At 48.2% G+C, this 1,925-nt stretch overlaps 1 protein-coding gene across 1 annotated transcript in view; it reads right to left on the bottom strand.

Moving 5' to 3' along the window:
* Nucleotides 1-1,925, bottom strand: part of Foxj2 (forkhead box J2) — a 26,845-nt gene that overhangs the window by 4,443 nt on the left and 20,477 nt on the right. The window contains exon 9 of the mRNA XM_021164171.2: nucleotides 1,496-1,594. Within this exon, the coding sequence (XP_021019830.1) occupies nucleotides 1,496-1,594 (99 nt within the window). The remainder of the gene's footprint in view (nucleotides 1-1,495; nucleotides 1,595-1,925) is intronic.

Here is a 1,925-nt window from a genome sequence, read left to right as displayed (position 1 = left end):
CACACACACGTACTGTTGGGAGTCTCACAGGAATACCAAGCTACACAAACATAAGGGAAATGCAGAAGACCTAGCTCAGACCCACACAGGGTCGCTGTCTGTTGCTCCAGTCTCTGTGAGCTCCTATGAGCCCTGCTTAGTTGATTCTGTGGGCTGTGTTCTCGTAGTATCCTCATGATGTCCTCTACCCTTCTGGTACCTATAACCCTTCCTCCTTCATCTTCACAGGGTCTGCCTGCCTAGTGTTTGCCTGTGGGTCTCTGCAGCTGTTCCCATCAGATGTTGGATGACACCCCTCTGATGACAACTGGGTTACAGCCTTCAGTTCTTTCTGTGGCAGACTACCAGTTCAGTGACATCCCAGGAAACACACTGAAGAGCGTGGTGATCTAGCACACTCCTGTCACTAAACCCCANGTTTGTGAAGACTATCTAACAGTGATAAAATAGCTTAATTGGGTGATATTATATGAAGGACACCACCCTCAAAGCTGAAGAGACTTGTGATCAGAGAAGAGGGCAACAGTGAATTCCTAAAATACATTTGAACCTGAGGGATCTGTTCCTTCGCACTGTCTACAGTGGTCCAGTGTCTCCCTGCACTCTGCCTCCCTTCCATCAAAGACAACTCAAGCCCCCGCCCAGGAAGCAAGTCAGCGGCACAGCACCTGCCCAGCATGCGAGAGACCCTAAGTTCAACCCAACACTGCGAAAGACAAATACAGACCCAAAACAACAGCAGCATACAAACAGAACAATACGCTGACCCCAGATGCCTGATGCTAGTGATCAAGTGACAGGAAAACAGACATGGCCGTTTATGTGAAGCACTCATTTCATTTGCCTGTCTTCCCTCTAGGTTCCAAAGCTGGGCACAAATATCCCTCACAGCTATCTTTCACTTACATTCATAATCTTCCTTTCAGTATTGTAGCTGCAGGATATATATTTTTTAATGTTTAAAAATCATTTTATTGAATGTGTATGTGTGTTTTGCCTGCATGTGTATCTGTGCATCACATTCATGAAGGCCAGCAGAGCCCAGTGGAGGGTGGCAGATTCCTGGAATTAGAGTTCTAGACCACTGTAAGCCACATAAACCATGTGTGTACTGGGAATGAAACCCTGGTCCTCTGAGAAAACGGCTAGTGCTCCTGACCACTGAGCCATCTCTCCAGTTCCACAAAGTCCCAAGCTAGGGGTGTAGCTCAGAGGTAAAGCCCTTGTGTAGTACGTGTGAGGTCCTGGCTCCATTCCCAGCACCACCTAACAAAGTGAATGTAATTAAATAAAAGTGCCTTCCTTAGTCTCACCTATGCACACCTCCCTCCTGGAGGGTAGCTCATCTCATCCTGCAGTCTTGGGGACCATGATACATCACCCATTCTAGCAGGTACAGGAAGAAGGGCAGAGAGAAGATGCCAGGGGAAAGCAAAACACCAAGAGGTGCNTGTGCTTGTATGTCCCAAGTGCAGGCACACTCCCCAGCTCTTACCTGGGCGGTTGTATCCTGCTGAGTCCTGGGTGGAGATCGGGTACATCGGTGCTGGGCCAGGGTAGAGATGGGAAGCTTGTGGGTGCCCGTAAGAATTCACTACCAAAGCAAAACAAAAGTCACTTTACTGGTGGATTACTGGGGTCAACAAAGCAGGAAGGGAAAACATGTCCCTTTGTCCCTCAGTCTCTGTCTCTCTTCTTGTCTTGTTTTATAGATCCTACATGCAGGAAGCATTCTACAAAAGCTACCAGTCCTCAGATCTTAGGGTGGGAAGGGATGGATCAAAGATAAGAGAACCACCAGAAGCATGACCATCAAGTCCCCGTTTCCCTGGCTTGAGTGGGATGCGGGTGATGATTACTACTGGGACAATTTAGAATAAGGACTTCCTTTAACAAGTCACCTCCCGGGCTGGTGAGATGGCTCA

The sequence above is a fragment of the Mus caroli genome, chromosome 6, assembly GCF_900094665.2.
Source record: "Mus caroli chromosome 6, CAROLI_EIJ_v1.1, whole genome shotgun sequence".
NCBI classification, from domain to species: domain Eukaryota; kingdom Metazoa; phylum Chordata; class Mammalia; order Rodentia; family Muridae; genus Mus; species Mus caroli.
Note: the sequence above shows the minus strand (reverse complement) of the source record. Positions and strands in the feature narration are given on the sequence as shown.